Raw genomic sequence first — 20828 nt, forward strand, 5'->3', positions numbered from 1 at the left:
CACTTTAGCCATCCCGCCTTTATACGGTGTGTAACGTCATCATCTACACCCCCATCTTTATGTATCATAGACCCTAGGTACTTGAAACAATCCTTTGAGGGGAGAACGTGTCCTTCTATGCATACTTCTACATCTTCATCGTTTTGGTTCCCATTAAAGTTTGAACATAAATACTCTGTCTTTTCAATATTGATCCTTAAACCTTTTTCTTCCAAAGCAATCTTCCAGGTAGCCAGTCTACTATTCAACTCAGATTTTGTTTCAGCAACTAAGACAATGTCGTCAGCGAAAAGCATACACCATGGTACACTGTCTGGTGTCGCACAATAGATGTCGTCCATAATCAAGGCGAAGATGTAAGGGCTAAGAGCCGACCCCTGGTGGAGTCCGATTTCCACCGGGAATGCCTCGGTGTCGCCAACTGTAGTCCTGACGTAAGTAGTAGATCTACAGTACATATCACGAATCGCCCGGATATAAGCAGTTGGGATCCGTCTCGTTTCCAAAGTCTTCCAGATCGTATCGCGGGGAACACTATCATAAGCCTTCTCAAGGTCAATGAACGCCATGTGAAGATCTCTAGACTTTTCCCTATATTTCTCCATAAGCTGTCGAAGTAGATGAATCGCCTCCGTGGTAGACCTGCCTGGCATAAAGCCAAATTGGTTTTCCGAAACCCTAGTAACTTGTCTCAACCTAGCCTCTATCACCCTTTCCCATAGCTTCATGGTATGGCTGAGGAGTTTAATACCTCTGTAGTTACCACAACGTTGGGGATCTCCTTTATTTTTATAGATTGGTATCACCGTAGACTCTCTCCACTCCTCTGGCATCTTGGCAGTCTCTAAAATAATATTAAAGATGTTGTTTCAGACTTTCCCGATCACTAAAGGGATTTGGGAGGGGCTTATTGCCTTATTCACTCTCAACATTTGGAAAAGTTCCTAAGCATGAAGTTTCGAACATGAAGTTTGGAAAAGTTCCCAATCCTTGGCGAGGGCTGGGAGGAGTTATTCAGTAATATCGTCTAGGTTCTGTGGAAGCGTCAAAACCAGAACAGTTTTAACCCGTTAGCGCAGCCCAGGGATAGTGTTTTGGAGTGTAGTCGCATATTGCAGGAGGAAGCGTGGTTAGCTCTTGTTTCTCGGGTCTCAAGAACCATTTGATACGATAGACTAGCTGATCGTTCTAGAAATTGGGTACCGACAGATTCGTAATGGTTTAAGCTCAACACGGATGGATCTTGTCATTTGGATTCTAGATTAGCTGCGTGTGGGGGGTGTTATTCGAGATCATACGTGAGCTTGGGTTGTGGGTTTTTCAGAAGTTATTGGTTTCTGCTCGGCGTAGGCGGAATTATGGGGTATCTATGAAAGTGTGCGACTGGCTTGGGATATGGGTATCCGTCGCTTATTGGTGGAAACGGACTGTAAGGAGATCGTGGTTGCCCTCTCATCGGAGCTTTGGAGAGGGTTGAGAGCGTCTCGATTCATCATGTTCGAGGATTGAGGGATTGTAATTGGATCACACGGTGGACTTTTTCTCCAAGGGGAATATTATCGAGTGGTAGACTGTATGGCGAAGCTGGCTTGGACGGGACCATTTGAGATGAAGGTTTACCATGATCCACCACAGGAAGTAGGGCCAGCGTTCTATGCAGCGAAGATTTAACATGATCCACCTAAGGAAGTAGGGCGAGCATTCTATGCAGACAGATCCAGTTCTATTATGCTTTCTTTCTCTACCATTAAAAAAAAGAATTAAAACAATCAACCAAAGAATAACATTAATAACAACAAAAGATTAAGATCATCAACATAACACATTCATAAATTGATTATATCGCAATTCATGCAATCATTTATCATTATAAGAGAATCATTCTATAAAGAAATGTATTTATTTTCTAAACCATATTGGTTACTGTATTTTTTCCTTAAAGATAATTATTTAAATTTTTTTATTTTTTAGAACGAAATATATTTTGAAGTTAATAAATGAATGACTATTATTTTAAATGATTTAATAAATTTCATTTATATATAATATTTTGTAAATAGAATGAAAATAGAAACAAAAGAATTGGTTAATAACTCAAACAAGCATCAAACATCAACCAATCAAATAATTCAAACTAAAAAAAGGAACATAGCTTAGAAACAAGTTTACTTTAAATGATGGCTTCATAATTACGACCAGATAGTCTTTATCTAAATCATTTCACCTCAAAAGCTTCGCCTCAGTTTTTGCTCTGCAATATTTACTCTTAATGCTCTTCCATCCAGACTTTGCAACAATAAGAAATGCTTATAATCCAGCTGAGAAATTTCGGATACCGTATATGTTCATTTGCAATATCATCTAAAACAAAAATGTATTTCCGAGCAAATGCATTCGTCGATATACGAAAAATTACGACCGTCAAAAGATTCTAGCAAAAATTATACCAAAAACGTTGTAACATTACCTGTCCATCGAGAGCAGCAATGGCATCATTCAATTCAGTCTCCGAGGACATAGTCACAAACCCAAACCCACGCGAACGACCTGTCTCCTTGTCATAGACCACACGAGTCTCCATTACTTTATCGTGTTCACTGAAAACTTGCTCCAACCGACCATTACCAACGTACCATGGAAGGTTACCCACATAGACTCTAAAAGCTTGCCCATAAATAGGAGGAGGTCGTGCAATACGTGATCCTCTAGGAGAAGCCTTTTTTACGGTCAATTGCCTTCCGTTAAGATCCTGTTTAAAAACAGCAATGACTAAGCACAAGCACCTAATGCAAACTTCAGAGCACATTAATACACAAATAGAATAAAAATAGAGAACCCATGAGATCAGTACGTATCAAGTATCTCTTAGACGCGTACTTCTACGAAACAATCTCAATATGGCATAGAAAGAAAGTGATCAAGTTGTTCTCGTAAAGAAATGAACAAAATACAAAGCTTTTCTGTAATAAATACCTTGGATATCACAGACAAAAGCATACCAAAGACCAAAAAGGTTGCCCAAGCATTTTTCTTATTCATCGATTTCTATTTAAAGGTAAGCTAACGGAAGTTTTAGCTTAAGATCAATTTCTTCTTTTCTTTAATTAAACCCAAAATACCAATATACCATATATATAAAAGGGTCCATCATGGCTAAGTCGAACTAGTTAACTTGGTTCTTACAAGCATCTATCAGTGGCTACAAATCAACGATGAACTAACATAATTTCACACCTAATGCGGATTATATTATGAGCCTCCACTTCATGTTAATCTTTCGAATGGGATAAGTCTGGATAAAAAATATTCAAATACTTTAAAATATAAAATTACTAAAACAATTAAATTACTAAAAAATAAAATACTAAAATACAATTAAAATTTTAAAAATATATCAAAATCTCTAAAATGATAAATTATAAATAACTAAAAATAGGTAAACTACATCAGATACCACCGAACTTTAGGCGTTGTATCGTTTATACCACTTTACTTTCAAGTTTGATAATTATACCATTGAACTTTGATTTTCGTTTCAATTATACCATTGGGTCATTAAATTGTTAACGGCCAGATCAAAACGAAATCATTTTGGTGAGATGTCTACATCGACAGCCGTAGGGCACGTCGACAGTCATCATCCATGTCATTCTGTAGTTAACAATTTAATGGTTTAGTGGTATAATTGAAACAAAAATCTAAGTTCAATGCCATAAATATAAAAATGAAAGTTCAGTGGCATAAATGCTACAACACTTAAAGTTTGATGATATATGATGTAGTTTACCCTTAAAAATATTATATATATTATACATAATATATACATATAACATATAAACACAAAGACAACTTAATATATTCATATAGTTGAATTAACAAAGTCAATATGCTTTTAATTTTATATACATATAAACAATCACTAAATATGTCATACACTTTTATATCATACATATATGCGTACTAAACATGATTTCATTATTATCAAAATTTTATACAACATATTCTTACTGGATTAGTCAAGATGTACGAATCTTGTATCTAAATATATTTAGGAAATATCATAAGTTTTTCACATTAATACACACATCTAATCATATTTCAAATAATTTTTAAGCATTGCTTTATATAATAGTTAGGCCCATTTCTGAGATTTTAATGGCCCTTGGGCGAACAAAAAACTTAGGCCTCTAATTAGGGATTTAAATTAAAATTGTATTTGTGTCTTTAGCCGCATTGCGTTTATTGCTATTGCAAACATAAGGTTGATATTGAGGTCATTGTAAGTATCGTGATAGCGAATTTCATCACTGTCGTATAAACATATATCTCCCTCTCTCCCACTCTCCTTCTCTTTCCCTCTCTCCTTTCTCCCCCGCTCTCCCTCTCTCTATCTCCCCTGCCCTCTCTCCCTCCCCCTCTCTCTCATTCTCACTCTCTCCCGCTCTCTCTCCCTCTCTCTCCCTCTCTCTCCCCTACCCCTCTCTCTCTCCATCTCTCTCTCACTCTTTCTCTGCCTTTTTCTCTCTCTCCCCCTTCTCTCCCACTCCCTCCCATTCTTCTTCCCTCTCTCCCTCCCCCTCTCTCCCTCTCCCTCCCTCCCTCTCTCCCTCCCCCTCTCTCTGGAATATCCAAATCATGTTGAGTGCACTAGTGCATGTGAGCTTCCCCAATAGATCGAGTGCCATCATGATCGAATTCTTCACAAATAGCCATACCTCCATCGTGTATTTCATCATCGCTGGTTTGATATTGTACGAGTGGCTCATCATGTACCACAACATAATCGATTGTAGGTTCGTAAAATGTTACTCATGGCTAGTGTTCTAAGCTAATTGGTCCACAATTGGGAGCCATACGATCTCATAGTTAAGCTCAGTAGACAACCTCTCGTACTCGTAAATAATCTGGAGAACTTGAATCTCGTAATGAGAGATATCGAGATCCGAAATCAACATTAGAACATGCTTTCTTCTCAAGACATTGATGATCATCCAATCCATTTAAAAACATGGTTTTGGACTTGGATTGGTGATGAAAAAGACCTTGGTATTCTCTAGGTTCTAGAGAGCTTGAGGATCTTCATGCAGTTATTTATCAAAATCCTCACCATATCCATTTGAGGTGTTTCAATTGTATGCTTGAAGTCGTTAAAAGCTTCTCTATGCTTCATCTCATATGCATCCTATTATCATCTTTGTCAACCCTTTTCATCGATTAGTAAATATATATATATATATAGACTTACAATACGTTGATAACAAAGACATAATAATTTTTGAAGTTGTTCGTGCATGCTGTTAACTTTATGCGCCAAGCTCGATAGTTCCCATGCTTTGAAAGTTGATATAACGAACCTGAAATCATCAAAGGGATTAATTTCATCTTATTGAGTCATTGAATCGAGCACATAGGAAGAAATTCATGGCTCACTTATGTGTCATCCCTATGAGGTTCATAATCTGTACAACACAAGCCACGACGCTTCGAATGGTCCAGTAGGCAGTGGTCGATATGAGCTAAGGCAATGGACATCGGTGGCACCTGGCTCGAAATGTACTCGGTAGGAAGCTCGGTGAACTTGACGATGCAATTGTTACATCTATCATTGGCTTGATAGCTGTCTATCAGTAGCTATCTAAGATTGTCTTGTCTAACCTTTAATTTTTCCTCCACTTCTTTGGTCAGATCCAGACCAATTATATCTCGATTCTTTAACTCAAACCAGTTCAATGGTGTCCGACATTTCCTTTCATATAATACTTCAAAAAGGAACTATCTTAATACTCAACCGATAACTGTTGTTTTAAACGAACTCTATTAGAAACAAATATTTTCCCCATAATTCTTTGGAACCAATAACACACGCCCTTAGCATGTCTTCAAGTATCCGTCAAACTAAACTTCAAAGTCTTTAGCTTCATCTTCATTACTTATTTAATCTTTGCTAAACATTTCTTATCCTTAATTTGGAGATCTTTTATCTGATCTAACAATAAAGGCCTCAGTCTTAACTCTGCAACAAGCACACTATCATTTTCTATAAATAATTGAGCATTCAAAACTCTCAAAGCTGAGAATGTCTTTCAGCTAAGTACATCAACTACTATATTATCCTTTCCTGGATGATAATTAATAATCACATCATAGTCTTTCAGAAACTCGATCCATCTATTTTGTCTCAGATTCAATTCTTTTTGAGTTAACATATACTTCAGACTTTTATGATCTCTATATATATAACATCATTCACTATACAAATAACGGCGACCCTTTTTAAAGTAATATCATAACTACAACTCTAAGTCATGAGTCGGATAATTTCTTTTATACATCTTCAATTGTGTTGAAAACATTTTTGATATTTCGATATAACAAATTAAGTTAAATGAATTTTAAGATTTTACAAATGATTTTACAATTTTATATTCGATTCAATTAACCGAATATCAAATTATTACTCCAAGTTTTTCAAGATCAATTTTAATCCTTACTAAAAGTGTAAAATTGTGATTTGTACTTAAACTATTTTTGAAACAATTTTCACAAAGTATTTTGAACCAAAATCAAGCCTAAATTCAATTATTTAAAGTGATGCACCGATGCATCAACCATGCATCGATGCATTAGTGAATTAATTGAACATCGAATGCATTCCATGCACCGATGCATTCTCCATGCATCAATGCACTCTGAATATTTTCAAAAACATCGAATGCATTTGATGCATCGATGCACAAGCCATGCATCAATGCACTCAGGCTATTTTCAAACATCGAATACATTTCATGCATCGATGCACAAGCCATGCATCGATGCACTCATGCTATTTTCAAACATCGAATGCATTTCATGCATCGATGCACACTTGGTGCACCGATGCATCCAGTGTTCCAACGGTCAAAATATTTGAATTTTACACTGATGCACCGATGCATCCTTCATCATGCATCGATGCATGAGACGCTCCACCCAGAAAATTAATTGTTTTCACACTTAAACGGCTCTATTATCTCCACTAATTATCACCAACGTTTAGAATTGATTCAAGGGGTATTTAAACAAGTTCTGGAGCCATTGATCAACAACAAGAAACATCAAGCAACTAGAATCAAGAGAGAATCAAAGAGAAAGCATCAAACCTCAAGTTTGAGCATTTCAAGCCAATTTTTCATTCAATATTCATTTTGCTTTCAAGAACACTTTTGTACTCAATTGTATTTATCTTTGAGTGCTCTTTTCTTTGTTCTAGAATTGTGCAAACAATCTACCTTGTGAGGATTTCCTTGTAAGTTTGCAAATTTGTATTGTTCTCTTTGGGAGATAGTTTTCTCAAGAATTTGGGGTATAATTCTTGAGAGTTTGTAAGGTTACTCTTTGTCCTCAAAAGAAAGACAAATTAGTGAATTTGTGGAAAATCCTTAGTGTGGATAGCTAAGGTAGTGGACGTAGACTTTGGTTGAGAAAGTCGAACCACTCTAAATCGTTGTGCAAATCTTTTCAATTTTCTGCAAAAGCTTCCACCAAAATTTTTAGTGCCAATTCACCCCCCTCTTGGCCGATTCCGACGATCGATTAACTCAACAATTGGTATCAGAGCCTCACTCATTTGAAGGTTTAATCGCCTCTTGAGTCGATTCGGGAAGAGTTACATTGATTACAAGTCATCAATGTCCTCCGCTTCAAATTTCGACTCCGGTCTCGATTCGATGCCCGTCAACAAGCCTTCTTTCTTCAATGGGGCTAACTATGCCTATTGGAAGAATAGAATGATGTAATTCATTCAAGCAAGTGACATTGGAGCATGGAATGCCGTAGAAGAAGGATACATCAAGCCTCTCACACATCCAAGGTCGTGGAGTGAAGGAGAGACAAGAATGTTCCAGCTCAACTCCAAAGCCATCCATATTATTTTTTTTGCTCTTGGACTAGATGAATACGGAAGAGTTTCATCGTGTACAACCGCCAAAGAAATATGGGACAAGCTTCAAGTCACTCATGAAGGTACCGATGAGGTAAAGAAATCTAAAATTAGTATTCTAACGCATAGCTATGAAAATTTCAGGATGAAACCAAATGAGGACATCAAAGCTATGACGGATAGATTCTCAACGATTGTCAATGGTCTCAAATCATATGGAGAGATTATTTCAAATGAAAAGCTTGTGAGGAAGTTAGTCTACTCCCTTTAAAAAACGTGGCAATCAAAGAAGACTACAATCATCGAAGCTAAGGACCTAACGTCCTTAACTCTTGAAGAACTTATCGGCTCACTCCTCACTCATGAAATGATGCTTGAAGATGAGGTGGACCTCGATAAGATTGATGAGACACCAAAGGAAAAAGAGAAGAAGAAAAACATTGGAGTTCAAAAGATGAGAGTGATTCGAATGATGATGATGACGAGGAAATGGCATTGTTTGCCAAACGGTTCAGAAAAATGATGAGACCTTACGGAGGAAGAAAATTCAAACGAAACGAAGGCCTCAAAAATGAACCAAAAGAGAAGGACCCAATCATTTTCTATGAATGCAAAAAGCCGAGGCATGTCAAATATGATTGCCCACAATTAAAGAGAAAGGGTCAATCAAAGAATAAGCACAAGGCTCATGTGGCTACATGGAGCGATGAAGAAAGTTCCGATGAAGAGGAACAAGAAGTAGCAAACTTGTGCTTGATGGCATTCGGGGAAGATTCTAAGGTAACCTCTAACTCATCTGATTATGATGATTTATCCTATGATGAGCTATTAGAGGAATATAATGGGTTGGCTTCGGATTATGAGAAATTGTTTTTAAAATATAAAAATGATGTTTCAAAATTGAAAAATGAAAACAAACTCATATCCAAAACCAACAACGATCTTGAAAGTAAAATCAAAGATTTGCAAATCAAACTAGAAGAGTTTGAAAAGAAAAATTTAGATTTGCAAAATTTACTTCCAAAGGTCAATGATGATCATCAAAATAAAATTGATGATCTTAAAACTTCTTTTGATAAAGTTGGTACAAAGCTTTTTGAAAAAGGAGAAAATTCAAAATCCAACTTTGTTAGAAAAAGTTTTAGAAACTACAATCATAGAGGTCCCCAAAGAACCTCAAATGAAAAAATCGTTAGAAGTATGTGGGTTCCTAAATAACTCATTACTACTAAAGATAAAGATATCCTACACAAATGGATACCTAAGGGGACTAGGATTTTGGAAACTAATGAATATGGACCCAAAAGAATTTGGGTACCAAAAATAAAAAATTAATCTATGTTTGTAGGGAAAGGAGCATTGCTACAAGGCACGGGAAACAAATTCAAACTCTTGGTACCTTGATAGTGGATGCTCGAGACACATGACCGGAGACAAAAGCCGGTTCATAGAGCTTAACGCCAAAAATGGAGGAGAAGTGACTTTTGGTGATATTTCAAAAGGTCACATTGAAGGTATTGGTACTATAGGTAATACCTCTTCCATACAAATTAAAAATGTATTATATGTGAATGGATTAAAGCATAATATTTTGAGTATTAGTCAATTGTGTGATAAAGGATTCAATGTCTTATTTGAAATTAATGGTTGTAAAGTCATTGACATTGCATCTAATCGGATTATGCTTGTTGGTCATAGAATAGGAAACATTTACATGGTGCATTTAGATTCTATTGATATGACTAATTTATGCCTAGTTGCTAAGGATGAGCATGATAGTTGGTTATGGCATAGGAGATTAGGTCATGCTAGTATGAGTGTTTTGCAACGGTTAATTCAAGGAGACTTAGTAAGAGGGTTGCCTAAGCTTAAATTTGATAATTATAAAATCTGTGATGCTTGTGCTAAAGGAAAACAAAAACGAGTTTCTTTTAAATCTATTAATGATGTATCAACTAGTAGAGTATTAAAATTGATCCATTTAGATCTTTTTGGGCCAACTAGAACTACTAGCTTGGGAGGAAAACAATATGCATTTGTCTTGGTAGATGACTATTCTAGATACACTTGGGTTCTATTCTTAAGTACAAAAGATGAAGCATTAGAAAATTTCATCACATTTTCAAAAATAATCCAAAATGAAAAAGGTTACTCTATAACTAGTGTTAGGAGTGATCATGGTACTGAATTTGAAAATCTTGGATTTATTGATTTTTGTAATTCTAATGGTATTAGCCATAATTTTTCAGCACCTAGAACCCCTCAATAAAATGGAGTTGTTGAGAGGAAAAATCGAACTTTAGAAGAAATGGCTAGAACCATGCTTTGTGAAAATAATTTGCCAAAATATTTTTGGACGGAAGCCACAAATACCGCTTGTTATGTTGTAAATCGAGTAATGATTAGGCCAATTTTAAAGAAAACTCCATATGAAATTCTCAAAAATAAAAAGCCTAACATTAGCTATTTTCATCCTTTTGGATGTAAATGTTTTGTTTTAAACAACGGTAAAGAAAACCTTGGCAAATTTGATGCTAAAAGTGATGAAGGAATTTTTCTGGGTTATTCCTTAAATTCTAAAACTTATCATGTATTTAATAAAAGAACTTTAGTTGTAGAAGAGTCTATACATGTTGTTTTCGATGATAATCCCCTTCCGAGGAAGGATTCTTGTGTTAATGATGATGTAGGTACTGTACAAGCAAATGACGTTAGACATGACGTTGGAGAATCATCATCAAAGGAAGAAACGAAAGATGAGGAAACTTATGATCCCCTCGAGAATCCAACCATTGAAGAAAGGGAAGTATCTTTTCCAAGAGAGTACAACTATGTCAAGGATGGTGAAATTATAGGTGATTCATCCAAAGGGGTAACTACTCGATCTTCTCTTAGAAATGTTTGTAACTATGTTGCATTTATTTCATGCATAGAGCCTAAGAACATCAAAGAAGCATTAAGATATGAACATTGGATTATGGCTATGCAAGAATAATTAAATCAATTTGAGAGAAGTAAAGTATGGACATTAGTTGAAAGGCCTAATGATAAATCTACTGTAGGTACTAGATGGGTTTTTAGAAATAAACTTGATGAAAATGGTAATATAGTGAGGAACAAGGCTAGACTTGTTGCTCAAGGCTATACTCAAGAAGAAGGCATATATTATGATGAAACATACGCTCCCGTAGCTAGGATGAAAGCAATTAGAATGTTATTGGCATTTGCATGTTTCAATGAATTTAAATTATATCAAATGGATGTTAAAAGTGCATTTTTAAATGGTTTTATAAAAGAAGAAGTGTATGTGGAACAACCTCCAGGTTTTGAAGATTCAAATTTTCCGGATCATGTTTTAAAATTGACAAAAGCTCTTTATGGTTTAAAACAAGCTCCTAGAGCTTGGTATGAAAGATTGTCAAATTTTTTAATTGAAAAAGGTTTTTCAAAAGGAAAGGTTGACACTATATTGTTTTTAAAGAGAAAAGGTAAAGATTTATTAGTAGTTCAAATTTATGTTGATGATATAATATTTGGTTCTACTAATGATGTTCTTTGCCAATAATTTTCTAAGCTAATGCAAAGTGAGTTCGAGATGAGCATGATGGGGGAGCTCTCATATTTCTTGGGACTCCAAATCAAGCAAAGAAAAGATGGCATCTTCATCAATCAAGCTAAGTATGTCAAGGATATGCTCAAGAAATTTGGATTGGAAAATGGGAAGCCTTATGCCACTCCAATGAGTTCTTCTACAAAGCTTGACTTAGATGAAGGAGGTAAATGTGTTGATGTTAAATTATATAGATCCATGATTGGCCCATTGCTTTATCTAACCATAAGTAGACCAGATATTATGTTTAGTGTTTGCTTGTGTGCTAGGTTTCAATCATGTCCTAAAGAATCACATTTACTAGCCGTTAAGAGGATCTTTAGATACCTTAAGGACACTCCTAGTATAGGACTTTGGTATCCTAGAGACTCTAGCTTTAGCTTGCATGCCTTCTCCGATGCGGATTATGGAGGATGTAAATTAGATAGGAAAAGCACCTCCGGTACTTGCCAATTCCTTGGAAATATGCTGATTTCTTGGTTTTCAAAGAAACAAAATTGTGTTGCATTATCTACCACTGAAGCGGAATACATTTCAGCCGGTAGTTGTTGTGCACAAGTTTTATGGATGAAACAACAACTTTTTGATTATGGAATTGAAGTAGGTACTATTCCTATCAAGTGTGACAATACTAGTACTATTTGTCTCACTAAAAATCCCATCAAACACTCTAGAACTAAGCACATTGAAATTAGACATCACTTCATTAGAGACCATGTCACTAAGGAAGATATAGTTCTAGAATTTGTTGATACTTTGCACCAATTAGCGGATATTTTTACAAAACCTTTAGATAAGGAAATATTTTGGACACTTAGGAGAGAATTAGGTTTAACAGACCTATCTTCACTTAGTGTTTAAAATAATTTTAGCACTTTTAAGAATAAATGAAATATGCTTTTTTTTAATTGCACTCTTGCTATTAGTTAGGGGGAGTTTATGATTCTTAGAGAAAATTAATTTTATGTTCAAATAATGTTTAAAGATTAATTTAATTGATTGAACATAATTATTTTTTGATATATGAGTTGCCAATACCACTAGAGCCTATTAATTTAGCATTTTTAAGTGATTAAAATGGATTTTTGACATTTTTGTGCTTCATGCACCGATGCATTTAACAATGCATCGATGCATCCCTTTGAATGTGCATCGATGCATCCCTATGATGCACCGATGCATGCCTTGAATATGCATCGATGCATAAGACCATGCACCGATGCATCCGTCGGGTTTTAGGTTTTAAAAGCTTCATCTTCTTCATTTTTCAAAAACCTAAACACTAAAAACTCCGGCCGTTCGACCCCTCTCACCCTCCAATCTCTATTCTTGCTCAAAATCTTCGGGAAAACATTGGATTCTTCAAGATTTTCATCCTACAAACCCGCTACAATCATTAAATCGCACAAAACAACTCCTCATTCCCCTCAATCCGAATCTTTCAAGGTATTTTTACAAAAACTCTATTTTATTAATTTTTGAAATTAGGACTAGTTTAGATTAGTTCTAGTTTGAAATAATTATCGGACATTGGTTGTATGATGATTCTAAACTAGTTTCTACAACAAATTTCATCAAAAACACATAATTTTTCAAAATTATTTTTCAATTTCGAATTAAAAAAAAATTCGAAAATTAAGTGAAAATTTTGATTTAATTGTGTTGTTTTAATGAAAACTATACATATTATGATATTAATTTCAAATAGTTTTCAAAACTTTGCCCATTAGGATTATGTTAGAGAACCTTGAATTATTGAGGACTCATTTGAGTTTTGGGATTAATTGTTGTGCATACATGTGTTTTAAAAATTGCAGGTGATATTCCTTTTCCGATTTCCTTTACCATGTCAAATCCTAAACGCCCTAGGTCATCCTCTAGTCGGTCTCACCAAAATCGTCCTCCCGTTCCTCAACATCCTAATCCCGTTCCTCCTCCACCTAATCCCGATCCTCAAGCTCCTAATGGCTTATTGAGTGTTTGTTTCAATATGCCAGAGCGTCGTAGAAACGAACTATATAATAGATATATTGAGTCATTCCAATCCTATAGAATTCGGGAATAACGTATTCCCTCACTTCAAGCTATGACCAAAATTGAATTTGAATACCTCTCGATTCTTAGAAGATGGAAGTTTGATAAACTCTTTTCTCTTCAACCTATCGTCTTCCATCAACTTGTCCGTATTTTTTATTCAAATGCGGTATGTATTCAAAATGAAACCCAATGTGGAACCATCGGAATTAGATCCTATCTTTTAGGACAATACATTGTTGTTGATTCCGCAACAATTGCTCCTAAATTCGGGTTAGATGATGATGGTGTTTTTGACGAAAAAGAGAATGTGAATTATCCCTATATCCCTCATGCGAGTGTCAGTTCCCTTAGGACTCATCACGACCGTTTTCTTCACTTCATTATTTCTTGGTGGTTTAGACCATCGACTGGTCGTTACTCCACTCTTCGCAATAGGGATTTGTGGTGGATGTATTGCCTTAAGAATAAAATCAAAATAAATCTACCACAGATTATTTTCAGTCAATTAGTAGACATCGTTAACATTGTCCCTTCTAAACATGTTGAAACCTTAGCATACGGTTGTCTACTTAGTAACCTATTTATCAAACTTGGTTTAAACGTTTCTCTCGACACTCCTATCCCTCTCCAAAATCAAATCAACCTACATCTTTAAAGAAAGCGGATTGGATTCAAGATGAGCGAACTGGTCTTTGGGTCTTTCGACCCAATAAGCCAACTTCGGGAGCTAGTTCTTCTCGTGCTCCTCCTCCTCCTCCAGCTCCTGACGCTGACGATGATCCAGAGCTTCAAAGGCTTATGAGAGATATTGATGAGGAAGTACCAGATGTTGAGCCTGCACCAGAACCAGCTCGGCAAGATGATCAAACGCCACCTTATTTCCGATCTTTTCTAGAGTCGTTTGATCTGCGTTTTGCCTCCATTGAGTCTACGATTACTGAGTTTCAGAGGGAGATGCGTGATTGTATGGATGCTCTGACTCTTGAAGTTCGAGCTCATTATCCTCCTCCTCCCGATCCTCCGATGGAGTAGACTTACTTGCCATGCTTTCTTGTTTTTAAAAACTTGGATTGATTTTGATTTTTGTGGTTTGTTTGGTACTTTGAATTTGATTGGTTGTTGGATGTTTGTTTTTTTATTTGGATGTTTGTTTGTGGATGATTGAACTTAATATATATATTTGGTTTGTCATTTTAAAGCTTTATGTTTATTATTATTTGCATCATTAGATATATGACCAATTATGCCATTTCACATTTTGTTATGAATATTGTTTATGAAACCTAATGGCTAATCTCTCTTTTGATTGTGCTTTTAGCAGCTTATTATTAATAAATCAATTGGCTAACGTTTTTCAAAATCCTTGTTTAAAACGTTTTTATAGAGTCTTTTTGATTTAACAAAAAGGGGGAGAAAATTTAAGATGTGCTATAGTAAGGGGGAGTAAGTTTTTCAAAATCGATTTCAAAAATAATAATTTCTTAAACAAATCTTAAAATTACTCAAATGTTTTGTTATATCAAAAAGGGGGAGATTGTTGAAAACATTTTTGATATTTCGATATAACAAATTAAGTTAAATGAATTTTAAGATTTTACAAATGATTTTACAATTTTATATTCGATTCAATTAACCGAATATCAAATTATTACTCCAAGGTTTTCAAGATCAATTTTAATCCTTACTAAAAGTGTAAAATTGTGATTTGTACTTAAACTATTTTTGAAACAATTTTCACAAAGTATTTTGAACCAAAATCAAGCCTAAATTCAATTATTTAAAGTGATGCACTGATGCATCAACCATGCATCGATGCATTAGTGAATTCATTGAACATCGAATGCATTCCATGCACCGATGCATTCTCCATGCATCGATGCACTCTGAATATTTTCAAAACATCGAATGCATTTGATGCATCGATGCACAAGCCATGCATCGATGCACTCATGCTATTTTCAAACATCGAATGCATTTCATGCATCGATGCACACTTGGTGCACCGATGCATCCAGTGTTCCAACGGTCAAAATATTTGAATTTTACACTGATGCACCGATGCATCCTTCATCATGCATCGATGCATGAGACGCTCCACCCAGAAAATTAATTGTTTTCACACTTAAACGGCTCTATTATCTCCACTAATTATCACCAACGTTCAGAATTTATTCAAGGGGTATTTAAACAAGTTCTGGAGCCATTGATCAACAACAAGAAACATCAAGCAACTAGAATCAAGAGAGAATCAAAGAGAAAGCATCAAACCTCAAGTTTGAGGATTTCAAGCCAATTTTTCATTCAATATTCATTTTGCTTTCAAGAACACTTTTGTACTCAATTGTATTTATCTTTGAGTGTTCTTTTCTTTGTTCTAGAATTGTGCAAACAATCTACCTTGTGAGGATTTCCTTGTAAGTTTGCAAATTTGTATTGTTCTCTTTGGGAGATAGTTTTCTCAAGAATTTGGGGTATAATTCTTGAGAGTTTGTAAGGTTACTCTTTGTCCTCAAAAGAAAGACAAATTAGTGAATTTGTGGAAAATCCTTAGTGTGGATAGCTAAGGTAGTGGACGTAGACTTTGGTTGAGAAAGTCGAACCACTCTAAATCGTTGTGCAAATCTTTTCAATTTTCTGCAAAAGCTTCCACCAAAATTTTTAGTGCCAATTCACCCCCCTCTTGGCTGATTCCGACGATCGATTAACTCAACAAATTGTTTCGAAACATAAGTCATAACTTTGCCCTGTTACATAATTACACATCCTAAACCATTATGAGATACATTATTGTAATTCACATAGTTTTTACTTGATTCTGGTTGCACTAGAATTGGTTCTTATGTCATAATGTTCTTTAAATGTATAGAAAATTTCTTAACATATTTTAATCCAAATAAATGATATATCTTTTATAAGTAGCTTAGTAAATAGAGAAGCAACCATCGAGAGATTCTTCACGAATCTCTAATAATAGCCAGTTAATCCTAAGAAACTTTAAACTTCAGAGACATTTTCAGAGTTTTGTACTCCACTGTCATTTATACTTCTTGGAATCAACCCTAAATCACTTTTACTAAAATCACATGGCCAAAGAAGACAACATTTAGTAACCATAATTCATACTTTGACAACTTAACATTAGGTATTTTATCCAGCAATGTCTTTAATACAATGCGAAAATATACATAATATTCTTCTTTAATCTTGGAATAAACTAAAATATCTTCAATAAATTCTACAGAGCATTAGTCAATCCCAATGACATCTCTATAAACTCTTAATGACTATATCTGGTTATGAAAATTGTCTTAAGAACATTTTCTTCTTTAATCTTTAACTGATGATATCTAGATCAAAGATTAATCTTTGAAAATACTAAAGCACCTTTAAGTTGCTTATTTAAATCATCGGTCCTCAGAAGAGGGTATTTATTCTTTATCGTTACTTTATTCAACTGTTGTTAATCCACATATAACCACATAGATCCATCTTTATTTTCAACAATTATTACCGATGCACCCCACAGTGACACCCTTGGTCTGATAAAATCCTGATTAAATAATTCCTATAACCATGCCTTTAACTCTCTAAAGTTTATTAAAACTATTCAATATGAAGCCATCGATATAAACGCAAGGACCATAAAATATTAATCTTAATTTCCACCTCGTAATCAAGAGGTAATCCAAGAAATTTCGTTAGGAAACACATCCAAAAATTTCTAAACCATCAAAATATCTATCATTCTTAACTTTAGACATTTAAGTGTCTATCACATTAGCCAGATAAACTGAACAATCTTTTTGAATCTTCATCAGACAAATTCTCCTTATCCGTTTTACTCTGTATTGTGACCTAGCAAATTTGTCACTACCATCCCTATTCATGAATTCTAACAGAACATATTTTTCTCTAAATAATTTCATACTAATATAATAATAAGTAGAACCTAAATCGAATAGAGTTAATACAAACTCATATTCTATTATCATTCCACTTAACTGATGGTAACTTATATATGACCAAATGAAATCGTCTTTCTTTATAGTTTTAGCGGACAATTTATTTACCACTTATCTTTACTCTTTAGCCTTAAGGATTTAGTCTTTAATCTAACACTACATATTAACTCAAATCAAACATTTCTTCAAGAAACTTAATACTTAACTTATATACTTTTCAAAATTTAAACCTACATGTAGAAACCTCATAATCATCAGTAAATTCAATAATCTCTGGATCTTCTTCAGTCTCAATTTCTCTTATACATCTTCTGAACTTTCTGATAGATTTCTCTAATTCACTAACTTCATTAAAAGGTGGAGCATTTCTACCATAAAATGGAGGATAATCACTTACAACTCCAACTCTTTTAGGACGAGATATTAAAGTCCTCTCGGGCCTATTTGAATCGATTTTGATATTCTTTTGAACATTTTCAACTTTCTTGCCATTATTCTTAACTTCCGACATCTAACACATATATTTCAAAATTATGTAAGTAAGGAGCTACATCATCAATAAAAATCTCCTTACTATACCAGATCAGTAATATCGACATCCTAGTGGCATGTACACATTTTCAACAAAAAATAAGTTAGGTTTAGGCCGAGAATTGACTAAACCGACAGCTCTAATACCAATAAATGTAACATCCATAACTCTTATACATCTTGAAATACGAGTTAAAAATGTTACTTTAACATTTCACACATTCGTTGAACATAATTGCTTGAAAAATTTGTTCCACTGTACAAAATTCGTTTATCAACTTTGAAACTATTTTATCAATCACATAATTCATAAAATAATATTTAATAGTTTAAAAAAAAAATCAATTTTAAGTAGCAGTTAGGCAATTTAGTGCTGTTTCATAAACTATAGAAAAATGTCTAAACACTGCTTAATTTGAAAATCATTTTAAAATGTAAAACATATATAATATTCATGTATAAAAACGAATATAAGTAAATCTGCCCAGATAAAATAGTCATAGTTTACTATTACAAGCCCTTTTAAAATAAATTTGATAAAACAAACTAACAGATATAATATACATACGAATAATAAGTCAAAGATAAGATGTCTTACTGATATTGATATTAGGTACGATTTTTTGAAAAGAGGCTCAAGAGGCTCCTCTTCAAGTTCTTTTCTATATCCGAACCTACGCATGAAAATCATCATGCGCTAAGTAAAACTTAGTGAGGCAATAATACAACTAAGGTGAGATAAAACATAAAATATCATAAATACTTTAAAACATAAAATAAATTCTAAATAAAATTATTGAACTTTTAAACCGAGTTATTAAAGCCATTTTTCCTCATCAGAAACCTGAAAATCATCATCTCATGATTTTATTAAAAATCATGATAAACATTATTCGACATAATAATCATTTCATATTTATTTTCATTTGAGATACATTTTAGAGCTTTCATATTCACTTTCAAGATCTATTTTTCATTCAGACACATTTCAGAACTTTCATATTTTATTTTCATATTCTTTTCTTTTCATATAAGAACTTTCACATTTATTTTCATAGCCTAATGTATATTTAAGAGAATACAAGACATGAGTAAGACATATGTGCGTACTAAGAACTTCAAGGTGCTATCATCAGAATCAGAATATGCACTCCAAGGGCAATCATAACATTTGCACCAACGGTGCCATTCAGAATGTACACGAATATACCAAATCATAATCAAAATTACTCAATTTAATGGCATGGCAAATGTACCTACGAAACTCAATGCAACATACAATGAGCTTTCAGATTATATCATATTCATTTATAATTCAACATTCCAATTCAGAATTATTTTTCAATCATTATCATAAAAATCATATTTTTGGCAATTCATATACTAAAATAATTCAAAAAATATTTCTGAATTCATTAAAGGAATATTTCATCATTAAATATACGAATCATACTTTAAAATCACTTTAGAAATTTCCTTCGAACATAATTTTAGAAAAGTATCATTTAATACATATTGGGTAATTTCATACCCAAAATAATCATAATTCTTTTATATGACATTATGGGATATCTATCAATGAAAATAAAATCATGCTTCTAAAATAATATGAGGTTGACTTATCGCAAGTCTTCCTCGATCAGAATAATTAAATAAATAATTGCACTCACCTTTACATCACTATCGAATCTTTTATACGATAATCTTTTTAATCTCATACCATCCTTCCCCTTTGAATCACTCGGATTTCTAAATTTTTGGTGGTCTGGTCATCATCATAAAATAATACAATATACAATACACAAGTTAGTATTACACTAACATAATCTAATTCCGAAAAATATTTTCTATAAAACATAATCGATACTAAGTAGATATAAAACTAACTAATAATCCCATCATAACTTCAAACTTCTCAAAATAGCTATTCAATTCCATAAATATTCATTTTCATCTTCGATACTTCAACTTTCACAATCTTTGCATTTAAATCACTGCTTATGAATTTTATTTAGAATTCATATCAATATTTCCATTTCATTCATAATGGCCCTTCACCATTATGACCACTTTTAATTAATTACTAAAATTTACAGAACCTTAATAATATACTCAAACCAACACTTCAACATTTAAGAACTTGCAATTTCATCCTTAATTACTACCATAATTCAATTTCAACCATCAACCTTAGCAAACTTGCATTTTGATCCCAAACCAAAATTTAAACTTAAAAATAGGCATGCTAATATAATTTCCAGTATTGAATTCATACTCAATTGATGCCTTTACATTTTAAAACTTATAATTAAGTCCTTGAATTTCAAGACTTTTCGAATTCCATTACCCAACTTATCAAATTTACACTTTAATCCTCAAATCAACATTCTAACTTAAAAGTAAGCATTCCATAATTTAATCTCAGCCTTGAATAACCCAAATTACACCATTTTAAATTAAGTCCCTAACCTTTCCCATAATTTCTAGTTAATTCTCAAACTTTACCAACTTTCCAAAATGATCCAATTTCACCTTCTAACACCAAATTCAACATTCTAACATCAAATTCCATCATAGTACGACAACTATTTAACAATTACACATCAACCACCATAATTTTTATAATTACCAAATAGGTCCTCTAACTTTCACAAAATTATAAAATTACTCAACAACTTTCTAAACCTTGTAAAATCCTTCTTACATTATTTCCAACCCTTATAAAAAACTTTTCCATGATTTTTATCTTTCTTTAACGCCATGGTCGAAT

At 33.7% G+C, this 20828-nt stretch overlaps 1 protein-coding gene across 1 annotated transcript; it reads right to left on the reverse strand.

The window, feature by feature from the left end:
* Positions 1–1492: 1492 nt before the first annotated feature.
* LOC120124746 (protein sex-lethal-like) lies at positions 1493–18038 on the reverse strand. Its single transcript, XM_039143338.1, has 3 exons — positions 17772–18038; positions 2468–2749; positions 1493–1681 (listed from the first exon to the last, which is right to left on the reverse strand). The coding sequence occupies exons 1-3, from the start codon at positions 18036–18038 to the stop codon at positions 1493–1495; spliced, it is 738 nt and encodes a 245-aa protein (XP_038999269.1).
* Between the last annotated feature and the right edge of the window lie 2790 nt (positions 18039–20828).

Source organism: Hibiscus syriacus, unplaced genomic scaffold (genome assembly GCF_006381635.1).
Source record: "Hibiscus syriacus cultivar Baekdansim isolate YM2019G1 unplaced genomic scaffold, ASM638163v2 tig00110429_pilon, whole genome shotgun sequence".
Taxonomy (NCBI): domain Eukaryota; kingdom Viridiplantae; phylum Streptophyta; class Magnoliopsida; order Malvales; family Malvaceae; genus Hibiscus; species Hibiscus syriacus.